This window comes from Ovis aries, chromosome 8 (genome assembly GCF_016772045.2).
Source record: "Ovis aries strain OAR_USU_Benz2616 breed Rambouillet chromosome 8, ARS-UI_Ramb_v3.0, whole genome shotgun sequence".
In the NCBI taxonomy this organism is placed as follows: domain Eukaryota; kingdom Metazoa; phylum Chordata; class Mammalia; order Artiodactyla; family Bovidae; genus Ovis; species Ovis aries.
In genome coordinates, this window is record NC_056061.1 from 32,434,969 (window position 1) to 32,454,468 (window position 19,500).

A 19,500-nucleotide genomic window follows, 5' to 3' on the forward strand; every position below is an offset into this window, starting at 1 on the left:
CATATATGTTGTCTGGAAAGGAGAACATCTTCCACCCTATCTGTTTGTATTTTCTGTAATTATGGCCATAGATATATTAGGACTTATTTTTACCATCTTATTTTTGTGTTTTGTTTCTACAATGGTGGTTCTTCTTTACTTTGTTCTCCCAATCTCTTCCTGTTTTTTAATTAAATTAATCGTGTTCTTCTTTTAAATGGAGAAACTTAAGCAAGGGTATATCCAATAAAGCCAATTTTCAGGGAGGAAAAGAAAATCCAGAAATAGAAAAAATAAAGTTAAAACTAGGTCAGAGAAAAATCTAGATTCTTATCAGTGAAAAGCTCTATGCTTTTGATAATGGATGTTATGATACAAAATATCCTTTTAAAGCTTTCATTTGATATTCTTGGTGTTGGCTTTCACCAGCAAGTGAGAATCTTAAATTCTTCAACTATAACGTATGAGGAGCTATTTGGTTTTTTTTTGTGCTCATGGGCAGTTCCTTCTTGGTATGATAAACTGTTCTGTCCAATATGGAAAACAGTAGGCCCATGTGGCTACTTAATTTAAATTAATTAATTAGACTGATTACATTTAAATTCATATTTAAAATCTAATTGCTCTGGCCACATCTCAAGCACCAGTTGCACCATTTGGTTAGTCGCTACTATTGTGGATAGTGCAGGTTATGGAACATGGCTGTCATTGTAGAAAGTTCTGTTGGACAGGCAGTGATAAGCCTGTAGTGGTACTACAGTTTCATATGCCTTACAGCAGAACTGTTTGAGAGACTGCATCGCATTACAGAATTCAGAGCTGACAATCCACTGCTGCATTCTGTAATTCTTCCATCATCTTCTGCTCCTATGGTAAATAGTGACCATCATAGGGAGTGATGCTTACTATGGAGGTTATTGGGGGCTTCTGCTCTGCACATAAACTCCACGCTTGGTGCCCACAGGGCATCAGAAATGATTTATATGGAGTAACAGCTTAAGGAGTGGCAGCGATAGAGGCTGAGATGCTAACATCTGTAGAGCAGTGGGGATCTTCACTTTCTGAATGGTATGAAGAAGCCAAGAAAAGCAGGGGCATTTCCAGCTGAAGCTAGGTTGCCAAGGGTTGGACATGGCCTGGTCCATAGTATTCGAATTCCTTTGAAGCTCTGACATCTCCACCTTGTTCGATTGGTTTAGGTCTCATCTGAATCAACTGGTTAGGAGGTCTGTCCTGAGCCTGTTGTTATCACTGGTACGCATGACTGATGGCAGCAGGTGGAACTGATTCAGGATGGCATTGGCAGGGAACACCCAGACCAGCCACCATCTGCCCTTGTATATCCTGGCAGGTGAGATTCTTTTATGCCTCCTGGGCCAGTAAATATATAACACCAACGTACATGTGCTCATTCATTGCAGGAACAGCTTTGCCTCTGAGGAAGGAGAAGCTGAGAAAGACCAAGCTCTTTGGTTCTCTCTGAACTCCAGCATTATTTGGACACTGGTTATATTCAGGAAGAGAAAAATTCTCCCTTTTTGTTGTCAGTGGTGTCAGTATGCTCTTATTCACTTGACTTGGATTAATTCTTTCAAGTTTTAGCTGCTTCAGATTTGTTTTTATCCTGACTTGTGCTTAACTTCTGTGTTGAGCTGACAAACATTATTTTCCCCCATGAATTTCTCTGTAGTTCATTTCTTCCACACGTTGTTGGTACTGTCGAGTTTTTTGCAGCTCCCACAATCAGCCTCTGAATTTTCCACTGGTATCTATGATCATCTCGATGCTTTAGCATTGTGCCAAATAAACAAGTTTTCTTTCAGGGTATCATCATCAATATCTTCCCCAGTTTTAACTTTGTATTAGGTGGTATGGTAAATACGACAATGCAAGGCACACGATAGAGTAACGGCTTTGCCCTCACGAAATCGCCCAGCAGATAATTAAACTACAGTTAAGTTACTTGACTCTGTGGATCACAACAACCTGTGGAAAATTCTTCAAGAGATGGGAATACCAGGGCACCTTACCTGCCTCCTGAGAAATCTGTATGCAGGTCAAGAAGCAACAGTTAGAACTGGACATGGAACAACAGGCTGGTTCCAAATAGGAAAAGGAGTACGTCAAGGCTGCATATTGTCACCCTGTTTATTTAACTTATATGCAGATTATTTCATGTGAAATGCTGGGCTGGGTGAAGCACAAGCTGGAATCAAGATTGCAGAGAGAATTATCAACAACCTCAGATATGCAGATAACACCAAAAGGGAATGGCAAACCAGTATCTTGCCTTGAGAACCCCATGAACAGTATGAAAAGGCAAAATGATAGGATACTGAAAGAGGAACTGCCCAGGTTGGTAGGTGCCCAATATGCTACTGGAGATCAGTGGAGAAATAACTCCAGAAAGAATGAAGGGATGGAGCTAAAGCAAAAACAATACCCAGCTGTGGATGTGACTGGTGATAGAAGCAAGGTCCGATGCTGTAAAGAGCAATACTGCATAAGAACCTGGAATGTTAGGTCCATGAATCAAGGCAAATTGGAAGTGGTCAAACAGCAGATGGCAAGAGTGAACGTCGACATTCTAGGAATCAGCGAACTAAAATGGACCGGAATGGGTGACTTTAACTCAGATGACCATTATATCTACTACTGTGGGCAGGAATCCCTTAGAAGAAATGGAGTAGCCATCATGGTCAACAAAAGAGTCCAAAATGCAGTACTTGGATGCAATCTCAAAAACAACAGAATGATCTCTGTTCATTTCCAAGGCAAACCATTCAATATCATAGTAATCCAAGTCTATGCCCCAACCAGTAGCTCTGAAGAAGCTGAAGTTGAATGATTCTATGAAGACCTACAAGATCTTTTAGAACTAACACCCCCAAAAGATGTCCTTTTCATTATAGGGGACTGGAATGCAAAAGTAGGGAGTCAAGAAACACCTGGAGTAACAGGCAAATTTGGCCTTGGAATACAGAATGAAGCAGGGCAAAGACTAATAGCGTTTTGCCAAGAGAATGCACTGGTCATAGCAAACACCCTCTTCCAACAACACAAGAGAAGACTCTACACATGGACATCACCAGATGGTCAACACTGAAATCAGATTGATTATATTCTTTGCAGCTAAAGATGGAGAAGCTCTATACAGTCAGTAAAAACAAGACCTGGAGCTGACTGTGGCTCAGATCATGACTTCCTTATTGCCAAATTCAGACTCAAATTGAAGAAAGTAGGGAAAACCACTAGACCATTCAGGTATGATCTAAATCAAATCCCTTATGATTATACAGTGGAAGTGAGAAATAGATTTAAGGGCCTAGATCTGATAGATAGAGTGCCTGATGAACTATGAACTGAGGTTCGTGACATTGTACAAGAGACAGGGATCAAGGCCATCCCCATGGAAAAGAAATGCAAAAAAGCAAAATGGCTGTCTGGGGAGGCCTTACAAATAGCAGTGAAAAGAAGAGAAGCAAAAAGCAAAGGAGAAAAGGAAAGATATACCCATTTGAATGCAGAGTTCCAAAGAATAGCAAGAAGAGATAAGAAAGCCTTCTTCAGCAATCAATGCAAAGAAATAGAGGAAAACAACAGAATGAGAAAGACTAGAAATCTCTTCAAGAAAATTAGAGATACCAAGGGAACATTTCATGCAAAGATGGGCTTGATAAAGGACAGAAATGGTATGGACCTAACAGAAGCAGAACATATTAAGTAGTGGTGGCAAGAATACACAGAAGAACTGTACAAAAGAGATCTTCATGACCAAGATAATCACGATGGTGTGATCACTCACCTAGAGCCAGACATCCTGGAATGTGAAGTCAAGTGGGCTTTAGAAAGCATCACTACGAACAAAGCCAATGGAGGTAATGGAATTCCAGTTGAGCTGTTTCAAATCCTGAAAGATATTGTTGTGAAAGTGCTGCACTCAATATGCCAGCAAATTTGGAAAACTCAGCAGTGGCCACAGGACTGGAAAAGGTCAGGTTTCATTCCAATCCCAAAGAAAGGCAATGCCAAAGAATGCTCAAACTACCGCACAATTGCACTCATCTCACAAGCCAGTAAAGTAATGCTCAAAATTCTCCATGCCAGGCTTCAGCAATATGTGAGCCGTGAACTCCCTGATGTTCAACTGGTTTTAGAAAAGGTAGAGGAACCAGAGATCAAATTGCCAACACCTGCTGGAATGTGGAAAAAGCAAGAGAGTTCCAGAAAAACATCTACTTCTGCTTTATTGACTATGCCAAAGCCTTTGACTGTGTGGATCACAAGAAACTGTGGAAAATTCTGAAAGAGATGGGAATACAGACCACCTGACCTGCCTCTTGAGAAACCTATATGCAGGTCAGGAAGCAACAGTTAGAACTGGACATGGTACAAGACTGGTTCCAAATAGGAAAAGGAGTATGTCAAGGCTGTATATTGTCACCCTGCTTATTTAACTTATATGCAGAGTACATCATGAGAAATGCTGGGCTGGAAGAAGCACAAGCTAGAATCAAGATTGCCAGGAGAAATATCAATAACCTCAGATATGCAGATGACACCACCCTTATGGCAGAAAGTGAAGAGGAACTCAAAAGCCTCTTGATGAAAGTGAAAGAGGAGAGTGAAAAAGTTGGCTTAAAACTCAACATTCAGAAAACGAAGATCGTGGCATCTGGTCCCATCACTTCATGGCAAATAGATGGGGAAACAGTGTCAGACTATTTTTCAGGAGCTCCAAAATCACTGCAGATGGTGATTACAGCCATGAAATTAGAAGACGCTTACTCCTTGGAAGGAAGTTATGACCAACCTAGATAGCATATTCAAAAGCAGAGACATTACTTTGCCAACAAAGGTCCGTCTAGTCAAGGCTATGGTTTTCCAGTAGTCATGTATGGATGTGAGAGTTAGACTGTGAAGAAAGCTGAGCACCGAAGAATTGGTGCTTTTGAACTGTGGTGTTGGAGAAGACTGTTGAGAGTCCCTTGGACTGCAAGGAGATCCAACCAGTCCATTCTAAAGGAGATCAGTCCTGGTTGTTCTTTGGAAGGAATGATGCTAAAGCTGAAACTCTGGTACTTTGGCCACCTCATGCGAAGAGCTGACTGATTGGAAAAGACTCTGATGCTGGGAAGGGGACGACAGAGGATGAGACAGCTGGATGGCATCACTGACTCAACGGACATAAGTTTGCATGAACTCCGGGAGTTGGTGATGGACAGGGAGGCCTGGCGTGCTGTGATTCATGGGGTTGCAAAAAGTCAGACGACTGAGCGACTGAATTTGAACTTGAACTTGAACTATGGCAGAACGTGAAGAAGAACTAACTGGCCTCTTTATGAAAGTGAAAGAGGAGAGTGAAAAAGCTGGCTTAAAAGTCAACATTTAGAATACCAAGATCATGGCATCTGGTCCCATCACTTCATGTCAAATAGATGGGGAAACAATGGAAACAAATAGTGAGAGACTTTAATTTTGGGGATTCCAAAATCACTGCAGATGGTGCCTGCAGCCATGAAAGTAAAAGATGCTTGCTCCTTGGAAGAAAAGCTATGATGAACCTAGACAGAATATTAAAAAGCAGAAACATTACTTTGCCCACAAAGTCCATCTAGTCAAAGCTATGGTTTTTCCTATAGTCATGTATGTATGTGAGAGTTGGACTATAAAGAAAGCTGATGCTTTTGAACTGTGGAGATCAAACCAGTCAATCCTAAAGGAAATCAGTCCTGAATATTCACTGGAAGGACTCAGTTTCAGCTGAGGCTGAAACTCCAGTACTTGGGCCATCTGATGCAAAGAACTGACTCATTTGAAAAGACCCTGATGCTGGGAAAGGTTGAAGGCAGGAGGAAGAGAAGGGGATGACAGAGGATGAGATGGTTGGATCGCATCACCAACTCGATTGACACGAATCTGACCAAGCTCAGGGAGTTGGTGATGGACAGGAAAGCCGGGCTTGCTGCTGTCCATGGGGTCGGAAACGACTGAGCGACTGAACTGAAGTAAACAAAGGATAACGTATATTCTGCGTTTGCATTGTTTGACTTTATGATTGTTTAAATCTGACATATGAAAATGTTATATTTCAAAAGTTCATGTATCTGGAAAACGTACCAATACTGGCATGATTGAGGATGGGTTTTTTTTTTTTTTTTTTTTAAGAACAATTGTGCAAATCCCCAATCGGCTATATAATCCGAAGGAGTTGAAGGGAGCTGCTCGCGTAAAACTTTGTGGAGCAGGAAAAGAGGGCGTGGGAACACCCTGGTATTTTCCCCAGGAACTTGCGGGTACGCCCAGTTTGCCCACTGGTTCCCGCACACACCGCTCTACTGGCGTCTGCGTGGTGGAGGCGTGTAGCCACGGGCGCACCGAGTGTGGCTCCGCCCCGGGCGCGCGCGGCCCCAAACTACTGCTCCCAGAAGGCTGTGCGAGTCCGAGAGGGAAGCGGCGGCGGCGGCCGCCGGAAGGGCGAGAGCGCCGTCTTCGTCGGCGGGTGTCTCCTAAGTCGTCGGACCGACAGCCCCCGGACGGAGTACGCGGCCCGAGCTTTCCCCGCAGCCCCGGGAGTTAGTCCGGGCGAGCCGGCACCACCGCCTGCGGGACGGGCGCGGGGCGGGATGTAGGGCTTCGAGTGCGGAGGCCGCGGGCGGGCGGGGGGAGCGCGGAGGGCGCGCCGAGGATGGAGAGAGCGATGGAGCAGCTCAATCGCCTGACGCGCTCGCTGCGCCGCGCGCGCACCGTGGAGCTGCCCGATGGTGAGCGGGCCGCGGGGCTGGGGCCGCCGGGGGCTGGGCTCAGGGAGCTGCGAGGGTTGGGGAAGACTAACTGAAAGCTGAACAAACGCCCACATTTACTTTCCTTGGCAGGGAGGGGCAGGTCTAGGACCCCTGGCCACCTCGGTCACCACTCCCGCCCCGGGCAGGTGGGGTTTGTGGGAGGGGCCCGGGCCGTGGGTGTCCTGCAGCTGGAAGAAGCAGGGCTTGAAGGAAGTCTCTCCGGACTATCGGTTAGGTGTTTCGGAGAAGGAGCAGAAGTATCACCTGGATGGCGGTGACCCGGAGTCAGAAGACAGCATATTTGTTGGCCTTTTTCCATTTGCTGCCTGGAAATGCTGGTGGGGTAGGGTAGAGAGATCCCCCCAGTCCCAACCCAGGTAGTATCGTTTACTTTAAGCTGCTGGGGGTAATTAAGCGGTCTTTTCCTTTTCAACATGTAGAGCGCCATTTTATTTTTATAATAAGCAGATAAATAAAAGGAGGTCAAATGTCAAACGTGTACTTGAAGTGCTTGTTTGTCTACATGTATACACTTTAATATGCATATCCACTTCAGACAGGTTGGGGCTACTGTGCTTCTACAAAGGAGTAAGGCATGATCCTTGTCGTTTAGTAATTTTTAGTTAAGTTCCTTCAGGATAGGTAACACACAAGTAATAAAAGAGGTGAAAAAGCCGTTTTGTTTGCAGCCTCATGAACGGTTTAGTGGTAGTGGGTGAGAGCCGTGCTGCCTCTTACAGGCTTTTGATTGTGTACGCGCAACTGAGAGAAAGGGTAGCAGTTATGGCTGGTGATTTGTTTTTCTTTTTAATGCATTGTATTAGTTTATATCCGCCACCGCCCCCGCCCGGAAACTTTCTTTGAATTGCTGCTGGAACAATGATTTTTAAGTTAGGGAAGGAGACCTTGGCACAGAGTCAACAGAGAAATGTGGACTGGGAACCTAGGGATGATTTTCCTGAAAAGATTTTCCCTTGTTTGTACCTGTGATTCAGAACAACATAATTTGAGTTGACTGTTTCTGAAAAGTACGTTTGTACTTGGTACTTTGCTCGTATAAAGTAACAGACTGAAATAATCCTGATGTTAGGAACAAGACTTTTGCCTTCAGCTTAACTCTTTCTCTGTTTTGTTTCCACTTTGAGTCCATTTTTTAAGTGCTTACTCATTTCTCACAGTCAGGTTTTTCGGTGTCTGCTGCTGCGCGTGTAGTTTCATTGACACAGCAATTTGTATTGCTCAGCTTAAATCTCCATTTTTTTTCTTTAACATAAATGTGACTTAGAATACTTGGATAATATTTCCTGGTTTTAAAGATAATATGTTTTCATTGTAGAAAATCTTGAAAGAAAAAAAATTATTATTTCTCACCCAGTAATAAACAATGCCTAGTATTCTCTTGAGTTCTTTCTATTATTATTTCTTTCTCTACCAAATTAAAATCATACTGCATATAGTCTTTTGTTCTGCTTTTAGAAAGCACAACGCTTTTTATGTCTTTAAACATGCTTATGATTTTTCAGGCTTTCAGATGATAATATGTAACAAACATTGAATCTAATTTTTTATAATAGATTTTATGAGGAACATCTTTGATTTTTAAGTCTTAGTCTGCCTTTATAATTATTTCCTTAGGATTATTACATAGAAGAATATAGATCTAATTATATCAGCATTTTAAAGACTAAGTATCAGTCTCTCAAGTTATTCTCTGAAACAGAAAGTTCCACTGACAGTCTGACAGTCCCTGGACACTAGACTAATGAAAAATAAAACTTTTCTGCAAGTTGCTTACATTTGTTTTTCTTTGATTATAATGAGTTTGCTCATCTTGTTTTAATTTATCCCCAAATTCTGATGAATCTTTTTTAATTCTTTGAAATTGGCTCTTTCAAGTACGCTCGTGCATGCGTGCGTGCATATGTGTGTATGTGTTACATTCCAGTTACAAAAATCCAGATTGTTGTGCTTACATTTTAAGGGCTGAACAGGATTTATGAGATCTAACTAAACTTAGGAAATAATCAAATATTTATCTTGCCTTGTTAGAATTCAGTTATTAATCATTTGATTGGAATAAATTATTAAGGTTGGTGTTTTTATTCAGACTTCACTCTAACTTTGTTACTTAGGATTAAACTGCAGATATTTACTGAATTGGATACTGAGAGGAAATATTTATGTTCCCTTGAGATGATGAAAACCTGAGTATTCCCACTATAATGAAGTGCTGATTATTAGGGCTAATTATGGAGTGCTATTATTAGGAATCTTGTGAGATAGGAAGTAAGGAAAAACAATGATTTTAGGGATATAGATTCTCAGTGCACTTTAAAAAGTTGGCTTATATCGTTTGTTTATGTGGAAAAAAAAAAACCTTAAACTACTGCATTTACAATGAATGTAATTTGTTTAATAAAATAATAGAACTTGAGCCCATTGGAGTATATGCTTGAATGATGATTAGGATAATTCAGTTCAGTTCAGTCGCTCAGTTGTGTCAGACTGTTTGCGACCTAATGAATTGCAGCATGCCAGGCCTCCCTGTCCATCACCAACTCCCGGAGTTCATGCAAACTTATGTCCATCGAGTCAGTGATGCCATCCAGCCGTCTCATCCTCTGTTGTCCCCTTCTCCTGCCCCCAATCCCTCCCAGCATCAGAGTCTTTTCCAGTGAGTCAGCTCTTCGCATGAGGTGGCCAAAGTACTGGAGTTTCAGCTTTAGCATCATTCCTTCCAAAGAACAACCAGGACTGATCTCCTTTAGAATGGACTGGTTGGATTGCCTTGCAGTCCAAGGGACTCTCAAGAGTCTTCTCCAACACCACAGTTCAAAAGCACCAATTCTTCGGTGCTCAGCTTTCTTCACAGTCCAACTGTCACATCCATACATGACCACAGGAAAAACCATAGCCTTGACTAGACGGACCTTTGTTGGCAAAGTAATGTCTCTGCTTTTGAATATGCTATCTAGGTTGGTCATAACTTCCTTCCAAGGAGTAAGTGTCTTTTAATTTCATGGCTGCAATCACCAGCTGCACTGATTTTGGAGCCCAGAAAAATAAAGTCTGACACTGTTTCCACTGTTTCCCCATCTATTTGCCATGAAGTGATGGGACCAGGTGCCATGATCTTCGTTTTCTGAATGTTAAGCTTTAAGCCAACTTTTTCACTCTCCTCTTTCACTTTCATCAAGAGGCTTTTGAGTTCCTCTTCGCTTTCTGCCATAAGGGTGGTGTCATCTGCTTCTCTGAGGTTATTGATATTTCTCCTGGCAATCTTGATTCCAGCTTGTGTTTCTTCCAGCCCAGCATTTCTCATGATGTACTCTGCATATAAGTTAAATAAGCAGGGTGACAATATACAGCCTTGACATACTCCTTTTCCTATTTGGAACCAGTCTTGTTCCATGTCCAGTTCTAACTGTTGCTTCCTGACCTGCATATAGGTTTCTCAAGAGGCAGGTCAGGTGGTCTGGTATTCCCATCTCTTTCAGAATTTTCCACAGTTTCTTGTGATCCACACAGTCAAAGGCTTTGGCATAGTCAATAAAGCAGAAATAGATGTTTTTCTGGAATTCTCTTGCTTCTTCCATGATCCAGCGGATGTTGGCAATTTGATCTCTGGTTCCTCTGCCTTTCCTAAAACCAGCTTGAACATCTGGAAGTTAACGGTTCACATATTGCTGAAGCCTGGCTTGGAGAATTTTGAGCATTACTTTACTAGCATGTGAGATGAGTGCAGTTACCAATTAAAAAACATCTTCCTCCATTTTATGGTTTGAGGAGAAATTGAATATAGCATAGTGAATCTGCTTTCTGGTCTTTAAGGTTTTCCTTTAAACAGTTTTCTGAAACTATTAATAAAAATGGCCAATGTATCTAATAAAGTGAGAGAAAGTTTAGTCTTACCACTCTTAAGTGAGAGAAAGTTTAATCTTATCACTCTGAACTTTCATTATATACCTAATTTTCAAGATTTCTTCATGAGTGTGGAGAAGGAATCACCTGACAGCAAATTTTATGCAGTATTTTCTTAGTATTTGCTGGAGAGTCTCCTTCTAGCATCAGAGTTGTGGTTATATTTGTGTCTTCATACCTTTTAGTGTATGTAAGCTATATTTTTTTAATAAGGTGAGGTGTGACTGAAAAATAAGATCTATCTATAAATTTTATCTAAATACTGTAAATAAACCCATGTGAACTTATGATGTTCACTTAAAATTGTGTACTATCTTGTTATATAAGTTTAAATTCACAAATAATGGTATTTCCTGTTTATTCCTTTAGTATGGAATGGCTTAATTGAAATTGTCTTAATTTTGGGGGGCACGTGTTTTATAAGAGAGAGAGAGCGTTGCCGTGCTGAGGGAGGCTTAGTCCAGTGTTTTTTCAACTCCTGTTGGTGATTCCCTTATACGTAATGAGAATGATTTAGTCATTGCAGTTAACATTTTGAAAAAATCGAAATAGAAGAGTGAAACAGACTCTGTTGTACATGTCAAGAATAAGTACTGTATCGTAGACCTTTTGGTTATTTATATGTAGTGTATACTGTGTGCACTGTAAAATTTTTATAATGGGGGCTTTGGAATCAGCCAGCTTTGAATTCCAGTTTAGCCACTTAACGCCACCATCACATACTTATTGCATAACTAGTGCTTCAATTTTCTAATTTGCAAAATGGGGATAATACTAGTGCCTGCTTCATAAAGTGCCCGTTAGGATAAAAGAGATGATGTATTTGTATATGAAGTGTTTAGTACCTTGAAGATAATGGTTTAAAACATGTTGGCTGTTAGTTATTAATAGGATTCCTTGGTTATTAACTTTATTTTTATAGTGAAAGAACTGTTGCATCTGCACTCTGGACTTGTGAAGTTTCCTGGGATTAAATTGTTCTTCATGTCCATACTCAAAAATAGTTAAAATAATGAATAAAAATGTGCAGAAATGGTTACTTTTGTTTTATAAATACTTCAAGATATATTTCTAAATATTTTTTCAAACATAATCACAATATCATTAATAGAGCCAACACAACAGTAATTTTTAATTCTCGTCAGATATCCAGTTCATCAATTCTCCTCTCAAAAATATCTTACAGTTGGTTTGTTTGAATCAGCATCCAGTCATAGTCCACACCTTAATTACATTTGGTTGACTCGTCTCTTAGGAATCTTTTAATAACTTTGCCTTCTCCTTTTTTATAACTTTCCATTTTTAAGTAATTTTAGACTTAAAAGTTGCGTAAATACTACTCAGTTCTTGTATACCCTCCAGCCAGTTTCGCCTCATGTTCACATCTTATACAACCAAAGTACAAGTATCAAAACTAAGGAGTTAATATTGGTATATTGCTATTAGCATTTAAGACATTTATTAGAGATATTACAGATGTTTATTAGAATATCAGGAGTTTTCCTGCTAATGCCTTTTTTTCTATTTTGGGATCCAATCCAGAATACGACATTGCATTTATTTATTTATTTAATTTAAAAATCTTTAATTCTTACATGCATTCCCAAACATGAGCCCCCCTCCCACCTCCCTCCCCGTAACATCTCTCTGGGTCATCCCCATGCACCAGCCCCAAGCGTGCTGCATCCTGGTGTCATGTTTCTTTAGCCTCCCTTGAACTATGATAATTCTAAGTTTTCCTCATCTTTCACGGTCTTGAGACTTTTTTAAGAGGACTGATCAGGTATTTTGTGGAATTCTCCTTCATTTGGATTTGTCTAATTTTTCCCATGAGTAAATTAAAGATTTTTGGCAAGAATACTGTGAAAGTGGTATGCTCTTCTCAGTGGAAACTCAAGCACTGTGAAATATCGATATATATTATTTCTGGTGATGTTACCCTTTTTGAGTTGATTAAGGTGATATCTGCTGCGTTCTCCACTGTAAATTCACTATTTTTCCTTTGTAGTTAGTATTTGGGGGAGATGTTTTGATATGCAAATACTCTTTTTCCTCAAACTTCAACTCATTGATTTTAGCACCGCTGGTAATTTTTTAAGGACTAAATGGGATGTATCAGGGTTATTCATTGTAAATAACTTATTAAAAAACATGAAGCTCTAAAATGCATTGAATTGAGGAATGACCACTAGTAATATAAAAGTAAATGCAAACACTGGCTGAAATTTACATAAGTATCACATGAGATCGTAGGTATTACTGACTTTTAACTTCTTTTGAATCATTTCTGTGAATTCTATAAAAAATGAAAATGTAAATTAAGTAATAAGTAAAAGTTAGACTTTAATGCTGTTTTATAAAAACTTCTAAAAATTTATTTTGTTACAGTATTGATACGAAGCAACTATTATGTATGTTTAATGTTTTAAATTTATTTTAGCATGTATATCTTTGATATCCATATATACTTAAAATTCCTCCAAAATACTAGTAGGTATGATGAAACATTCTACATTTTTGCAAATAGTATGTGTAATACTTCTGGTGTTTTGCACTGTTCATAATTATCTTCCGTCTCTTCTCTTAGCGTTTTATTTAGAGTCAAAAAAACTTTAAAATCATCGTATCGCCTTTTGGAAAAAACAGGAGATAAATTAATTCCTTTCTCTGTTTTTTTTTTTTTAATACTTAGATAATGAAACTGCTGTTTATACATTAATGCCAATGGTAATGGCTGATCAACACAGGTGAGTGCATATTTCAGAAATTTATATTTTTTAAGAATATGAATTTACCTAAATGTTGTATATATAAACATGGACACAGAGTTTGGACATAATGACCTGGGGCAAGTTATTAAACTCTGTTATAATTTTCTGTCTGTGAAATAAGAAACAGGATTTTCCAAGTTCTTTATTAACTATAATAATCTATGGTTAGAGATTTTCTTTAATTTTTTAAAAAATTTACATATTTTCTTGACGTATAGTTGATTTACAGTGTTGTGAAGAGATTTTCTAGAGATTTTCTAAACAAATAGTCAGAAATTAAAATAACTCTTTGCTTGGTTACTGACAGTGAAAAAAATACGGTTTCTGTTAGAGGTTACTACTGACCTTTGTAGCAGAAATTTAGGCCTGATGGACAACTTATTCCTTGATATTCTACTATTTTGAAGTTCTTTTCTTTAAATATTCTTTTTATTAATGTAGTATTGACACTTTTATAGGGCTTGTGTGAGATACAGTTGTCTGGCTGTGTGATGAGGTGTAACTTGTAACAGACAGCTCTGCTATGGTTAGCCATTAGGTAGTTTGGTATTATGAGGAGAAAGAGGCACTGTATTTTGAAACAAGTTTAAAATATAAATGATTTTTTTTTTTTGCTTTGAAATTCCTGTCTGATATAATTAAAATATGTTTGTCTGATTTTTCTTATTTGGCCAAAATTAATACAGATAGGCTCAACTTTGTGCACAGGGAGCAGCCAGCCCTACTGTCATTGTTTCTCAAGAATCTAGTGGGAGCTGAAGCCAACTTAGGTGTCCTCAGAGCAGGTGACATAGTCAGAGCGGCAGATGAGGAGCCCTTCAGCACCAGCTTGTAGGTGAGGGCAGTTGAAGTTTGGATGATGCTGCGCTGGCTGCCGTGCTCTGCATAGAGAGTAGTGCCTTGTTTTTTGGCTGATGTGAGACAAAACCTTTTGCGTAATTGGTAAGGGTAATACTAAAGAGCTATTAACTTGAGTTATTATGTTTTTAAAAACTTTTTTTTAAACATTCTTCTTTTTGCATAGGTCTGTTTCTGAACTACTATCAAATTCAAAGTTTGATGTCAATTATGCATTTGGACGTGTGAAAAGAAGCTTGCTTCACATTGCAGCAAAGTAAGACTAAATATTTTGGATTAAGCTCTGGTCTAAAGTAATGATCAGTAAGCTTTGAAGCAGTGTGATTCCGTAGTAGTTATGGAGAGAGACGAGAACAGGTAGCTGAGTGGTTCTTTGTCTTATTGAGGCCATAGTGTGCCACGCTTGCATCATTTCTCTAGATAGTTTTTTAATTTTGGGATTGGACTCAAGTCATATCTGATGTTTTTGCTTGTCCTAGATCAGATTAGAGGAGGTTAGGCATGGGGTTTATCTTTCCTGGATATACTTAAGAGGGTGCATTCATCAACATTTTACTTTTATACCACCAATGTAAGATTTTATATGCTAACTGAATGTGAAGCTATTGGCTTTATACTTTTTTCTTAGGTGTGAGAATGATTTTTATTCATAATGTTCCAGTGTGTAACTAATCAGTTTGTTGACCTCACCTTTTAAGATTTAGGTAGTGCTAACTTTCCCTAAATAAAATTGATTTTTCAATATAAATTTGGCTTCTGGAAGGCCAAAAGTTGAGAGTATTATATGTTTTCTTTTATGTGCTACTGCTACTTTATTTTGTTTCATATGAATTTCTCAAATACTTCATAGATTTTGTAGTAGAATGTGCCATCTTGAAAGTAGAGGTTATTTACTCTTTGTAATAGGAGTTAAATTGTTGGTCAGTGTGGACCCCCTAAATAATGTGTTTAATAGAGCTTTTCGTTTTTTAATTAAGCTTTGTCAACTATGGCTGTATGTTAAATGCATCTGAACTGTTTTTAATATTGTTTTAGTTGTGGATCAGTGGAATGCTTGGTTCTGCTTTTAAAGAAAGGAGCAAATCCTAACTATCAAGATATTTCGGGCTGTACACCTCTTCATTTGGCAGCTAGAAATGGGTAAATATTTTTTCTTGAGTAGCTTAAGTTGGATTATCAGCTATGACATAGGAAAGCACTCTGCCTTCATTTGGTAATTGTTTTCCCCCCAATATTTCCCTTGGGAAGAGGGTCTTGGACTATTATGTTATCCTTTTAAATAACTATAATAATATCAATAATTTATTAAGTAGCCCACTAATATTTTTCTTCTTAAATATATGTTTGTCAGAGTTTATTTTTACTTTTAATGACATTTTTTGAAAAGCGTAATTTTCACCTCTTTGTTTCAGTGTCCTTTTTCCTGCTAGTCTTTTGCCACGTCTTAACTCCATGACTCCATGACTTATTTTCCAAATTGTTCGGTTAATTTTATTAATGCAATTAAAGACAGAGTAAATATGTTTTACCTAGTTTATAATTATTTGTGAATTAGTGTACTAACTTGTGTGCTATTTTAAACCCTACTGTACTTTTTATGGATTTCTCCTTTTTTATTGAGAATTTCACAGTCACATATGTATCTGCCTCAATAATATTTTTCACTTCTTAAAATTCTCTTGGACTGAGGACCAGACCAAAATGGTTGGAATTATGTTTACAATGAAAATAAGTAGTTTTTGATTCACGGCTTGAGAAACTTTCAGAAAACTTCTCTTTGAAAAATATTTCTATGTGTTTATTCTTTTGATTACTCTGGAAAGTATTTTTCTTGCCTGTTTTGAACTGAAATTCTGCATAGTTAAGGTGGCTGCCTAAGTGAGATAGATATGGGGCTAAAATTGTCAACTTCATCAACGTGAGACCAAATTTTTTCAGATAAGGGTTATAGTGGAACCAGTAAAATAAGAACGATAGTGATATCTAGGTTGGACATGGGAGAGGCATAGTCTTTGACTCTGTCTGATCTGTCCCATTTCCTGATTTAGCATGTGAACCAGTTTAGTTGTTCATGTTTTAAAAGACAATGTGCTGGTTAAACAATTGCTTTTTATAATAATCGGCCGCATTAGGTATGTTGTAGGGTGTCAAAGCCTAGGTTAGGGTAAACAGAATAAATACAGAGTACTGGAGTTGAAAAGAGTCGGACACGACTGAGTGACTGAACAACAACAACAAGAGTAAATCACTGGCTCCTTTGCTGCCCTGATCTCAGGTCTAGATCCATTATCCCATGTGTTGGTAGGTTAGGGACAAAGCTCTTTTTAGAAGTTACATATAACAAATTGTCTCAACAACTGTAAGTGGAAGGACAGGTTGGTGCACAGCAGGGATAAAACGTTTACTCCTGCTGTAATAGGGGACTTTGTCATTTAGGAGACCATTGAATAGTGTACATCATGATTTTATCTATACATTGTGAAGGGATTTCTCTCATCCATCACCTCAAATATTTATCTTTTTTGTTGTTGTTGAGACATTCAATTTGGAGACCATTACATTTTAAAGATGAAAACATATGACATATTATTTCATAATTCATATGGCAAATCAGTCAAGAGAAAAGGAATAAGAGTCCAGAACCCTTACATAGCATCTAACTTGGATGCATTTCATTCCTATAAAGATTACTTTTGATATTCAGTACATAACTATTTTGTTTTTTATTTACTAAATGGGTGCCTTGTACAGCTTAGGGACACCTTGTTCAACTTAAAAGCTACTTGTTCCTGTAGCTTTTGATGGTTTCAGAAAACGTTTTTTGGTGTGATTTCTCTACAAGTTCAAATTTGTCTAGACTGAAGCAGAAGTCATAGGTGAATTCTGCTCCTTTGGCCGGTCCATCTGATTTGTGGGATTTTTTGTTTTGTTCCCTCATCTGTCAGTGTCAGAAAGGTAGAATATTTCCCTTGGCCAGCTTTAGAGTTTCTATCTTCAGCCATCAGTGCTGTGTACGTTAGTACTGAATTGCCTTCCTTTCTAGTGGAAGACCCCTTAGGTTGCCTCAGAGCACTTGGATGACTGGTCCCGCTGTCCTTTGGGTTACCATAAACTTATAATTGTTGCAGTATCCAGGCAGGAAGGTTGTTGCTTCCTGTACAAAAGGATCCAGCATTGCTCATGATTATATGAGAATTTTAAAAGAGAAGACTTAAAAATTATTGTGTATCTTTAGGTGCATATTGGTCAGATTTGAAACATTTTTTCACTATTTTTTTTGAGCTAGATTGTGAGCTCATAAAGGGTAGAGCTCATGTATTAGTTAATATTTTAGCTCCATTCTAAGCAAAAGAGGTGAGCACTTAGTGGGTCTTTTTGATTTACTCAAGGTTATGGAAAATAGCAGTGATGATTGTTAAGTAAGAAAAAAGATGTATTTCTCTCATACTGCCCTGTACCTTTTGCAGTTCATTTTTAGGAGGGGGAGCATTATGTTTTGCTGCTTCTCTTCAACAAACCTCTGCCCTAAACACTTCTTTGGAACCCTTTCCCTGCATAGTCCTACCTAAGTGTTTATTTTGACAGTAGGCCAATGGTCCACATCAGGCTTCTGAATAGATTTTAGAAGTCCCACATTATGGGTGCCATCACACACACACAGAGGCATAATTTAAACAATGTAATATTAATTTTAATAGGATTTTGTGGTCTGTTTCCTCACAGTAATGAAGATTTATTTCCTAAGGTTTTCATAACTGCATTCGATGAAGAAACTTTGTAAACGTTTGAACTTTTAAGTTTACTCAGAGCTTTATTTTCTTCCATTTCTTTGATTAAAATCTGATTTTAGTTGAATTTAACTTCCCTTTAGAAAGAAAGAGTCGTAGCAAGAAAAGTAGTTTGTTTTCTTTTAAAAGGTTTATTCAGTTAATAGCAATTATAACTATTATATATACAGAGGATGAGACGGTTGAATGGCATCGCCGGCTTGATGGACATGAGTTTGAGCAAGCTCCAGGAGTTGGTGATGGACAGGGAAGCCTGATGTGCTGCAGTCCATGGGGTTACAGATCAGACACGACTGAGAGGCTGAACTGATAGCTATTATAAGATTGAATAATTAGTAATTAGTTAGCTATGCTTAGTACTGAGTTGATAAAAGAAATGTGATAGGGTATGAAGAAATTTATTATCAGAGTAAATAGTTATTATATTACATGTATTATGTATATTCTCTGTATACCATATGTTATTATATATGTATAGCTTATTTGTAAAGGGTTCCTGGACCCAATTCCAGTGTGTGTATGTGTGTGTGTATGTTGGCGGGGCAGTTGTAGGCTTCATCAAACCAACAAGCAAGTCTCAAATGACAGCAGTTTCCTAAAAGTCAGATCAGTTCTGACACTATGATGTACCTTCAGGTAGAAGCAGATTCTGTTGGTCAAGGGCTCAGTCCTGTAGACCACCCTTCACTTCAGATGCCAGTTGCCAGGTCAGTTTCAAGTAGTTTTCTGACTGACTGGCTACAGATTGGAGGTTCTGCCATCCCCTTCCAACTCAGATTCTTGTCAAGAGTCCAGGTTGTAACTAGTACTTTTGACCAACTGGCTAGAAATCAGAGTTTGCCATGATCCGTTTCTTGGACTTGATTAATTTGCTAGAAGGGCTCACTGAACTCAGGAAGATGTGTTTGTTTACTCACTAGAGTACCGTTTTTGTTTTTTTTTTTATGAGAGTATTAAAGGATATGAGTCAGTAACCAAATGAAGAGATAGATATACTGGGTGAGGTCCTGAACAAAGAGATTCGGGCATGGTCGCAGGTAGTAGCATTTTGGTTCCCCTCCATGGAAGCTCTTCCTGAAAGGGACAAAAAATTGTCCTTTTGAGTCTATGTAGACATCATTTTATAGTCATTATTGACTTAAATCATTGGCTGTTAGCAGCAGATTCAACCTCTGGTTGCTATCCCCTCCCTGGAGATAGGAGTGGGACTGAAAGTGCCCTCTAATTTGTGGTTTGATTCTTCTGGCAACCAGCCCCCACCGTTGGGTGGCACCCAAAAGTCACCTTCACCTCTCTTCAGGAAAAGAGGCCCATTGCTTTTAATTGTTTAGGGTTTAGAACTGTGAGCCAAGAAGTGTGGATTAAGACCAAATATATAAATAGGTATTCTTGCTGTAA

At 38.7% G+C, this 19,500-nt stretch overlaps 1 protein-coding gene across 4 annotated transcripts in view; it reads left to right on the forward strand.

The window, feature by feature from the left end:
• The first annotated feature begins 6,458 nt into the window (after positions 1–6,458).
• HACE1 (HECT domain and ankyrin repeat containing E3 ubiquitin protein ligase 1) overlaps positions 6,459–19,500 on the forward strand; it is a 106,335-nt gene continuing 93,293 nt past the window's right edge. For 2 of the 4 annotated variants that reach the window (XM_004011242.5, XM_042253365.1), the window contains exons 1-4: positions 6,459–6,743; positions 13,378–13,432; positions 14,481–14,570; positions 15,350–15,454. In XM_004011242.5, coding sequence (XP_004011291.1) covers positions 6,668–6,743; positions 13,378–13,432; positions 14,481–14,570; positions 15,350–15,454 — 326 coding nt within the window. In that variant the 5' untranslated portion in view covers positions 6,459–6,667. Of the gene's footprint in view, positions 7,142–13,377; positions 13,433–14,480; positions 14,571–15,349; positions 15,455–19,500 lie in introns of all 4 variants that reach the window. The other 2 variants (XM_060419219.1, XM_060419218.1) reach the window with 2 other exon arrangements.